At 49.3% G+C, this 1551-nt stretch overlaps 2 protein-coding genes across 2 annotated transcripts in view; one reads left to right on the top strand and one right to left on the bottom strand.

Moving 5' to 3' along the window:
- The window catches only part of KLHL36 (kelch like family member 36), a 20268-nt gene extending 19857 nt beyond the window's left edge, over positions 1-411 (bottom strand). Inside the window, exon 1 of the mRNA XM_006022742.3 lies at positions 280-411. The gene's annotated coding sequence lies outside the window, so the exon portion shown is untranslated. The remainder of the gene's footprint in view (positions 1-279) is intronic.
- Positions 412-722: 311 nt separating this feature from the next.
- The window catches only part of COTL1 (coactosin like F-actin binding protein 1), a 28314-nt gene continuing 27485 nt past the window's right edge, over positions 723-1551 (top strand). The window contains exon 1 of the mRNA XM_006022738.3: positions 723-1214. Coding sequence (XP_006022800.1) covers positions 1138-1214 — 77 coding nt within the window. The 5' untranslated portion in view covers positions 723-1137. The remainder of the gene's footprint in view (positions 1215-1551) is intronic.

Raw genomic sequence — 1551 nt, 5'->3', positions numbered from 1 at the left:
CATTCCTGCCTGGGGTAACGCTTTTTGGTGGCTTCCTTTCTTCCTGTAGCCAGCTATTTGCATGCAGCATATTTATTTGACCCTTCTTTCTTTTTGTCTTCACTTGCATTAGCAAAAAATGAAATAAATAAAAATGCCTCTATTTGTGTGAGCTTTTGTGGCATCTACCCTGTCCTCCTGTCTCTAAGGCTGCTTCCCTATGTAGCTGGCTCCCCACCTTTGGAAAATGCCCCATCTCTCCCCATTCAGGATACAACCTCTTTCTTTCACGGCTCCTACCTGCACCAGAGAGCTCCTTGCCAGGTCTCCTCCTGTTCTGCTCCCTCCACATCTTCTGGAACCTCTTCTCCAACCAGAGGTGCTGGCAGGGATGCTTTCCTCTTGCACCGTGTTGTCCCCTGTCTCCTGATCCCTCGCTTTCCTGACTGTGTAATGCATCACTTTCTGTTCCAGCCAGTGTAGCGACATGTACCCTTGCCTTCAAACTGGTCTACAAAAGACCACCTCGGCCATCAAGCCACTGGGGCCCACTGCAGATCCCTGGCAAGGATTTGGTTCGGTTTCATAGGCTTCCTGCATCCTCGAGCTAAAACCATGACATCATCACATTGAAATCCCAGTAATGCTTTGCAGAAGAGAATGGGGGGAGAAAAGCCAAGAGGAGGGGGTGAGGAACCACCACTAGGCTGCAAAGCAAGGGGTGTTCCTCCACTGCTTCCCATTTTGATTGGCAGAAAGGAGCTCAGAAGAGGCCGGTTCCCCTGCCTCCACCTGCCTTGGGACCCGGAGGCAGAGCTCCAGCAGAGCAGAGCCGAGCTCTGCGCAGTCAGGCAGTGAAGGGGTAAAGCTCAGCTTGGACTGATCTTTCAGTAAGGCTGTGAGCAATACTGTATGACTGGCTGCAGCAGGAAAAAGGGGCACAAAGCTACATCATTATTTCCTTGCCCGCTCAGCAGATCGCCTGTTGGACCTTTACAGAGCCTGCCTGGGTCAAAGCCCTGACCGCAGAAAAGATTCCTTGCCTCTAATTTTCTTTATTTTCTTTTATTTTTTTTTTCTCTCTCTCTGCAAGAGGACAGAGCTTTCATTCAGCCAAAATCCCGTCTTCCCCCCTGAACGCCGATTCTCCTCGAGCAAATGGCAACTAAAATCGACAAAGAGGCATGCAGAGAAGCTTACAATCTGGTCAGGGATGACGGCTCGGATGTGACCTGGTAAGTTTTGACCCCTTGCTTGCTTAGACTCCTAGCGAGCTTTCTCTGAGCTCAGCCTAGAATAAAATTCAGCACCACCACGCCCCTCTCTCCTATGGAGAAAGTGTGTGGATGCCTGCAATAAATGATCGGAGCATTTTAATACGTGCTCCCCAGCAAACTTAAATATTGGGGAGACGGTGATTGTCTGGTCGTGAACGTTGACACAGTACAATGCACCGATTTAGAGAGCCTGATAGAGTGCTACAAGTTAGTAATCCCTCTGATTTACTGCAATCCCTGCTTGTCTGTGAAATGTATTAACATTCCTGGTTAAAGCGCCGACCCCATTCAAACA

This window comes from Alligator sinensis, unplaced genomic scaffold, assembly GCF_000455745.1.
Source record: "Alligator sinensis unplaced genomic scaffold, ASM45574v1 scaffold228_1, whole genome shotgun sequence".
Taxonomy (NCBI): Eukaryota; Metazoa; Chordata; order Crocodylia; family Alligatoridae; genus Alligator; species Alligator sinensis.
The sequence above is the reverse complement of the archived record's forward strand: the minus strand, read 5'-3'. Positions and strand labels throughout refer to the sequence as shown.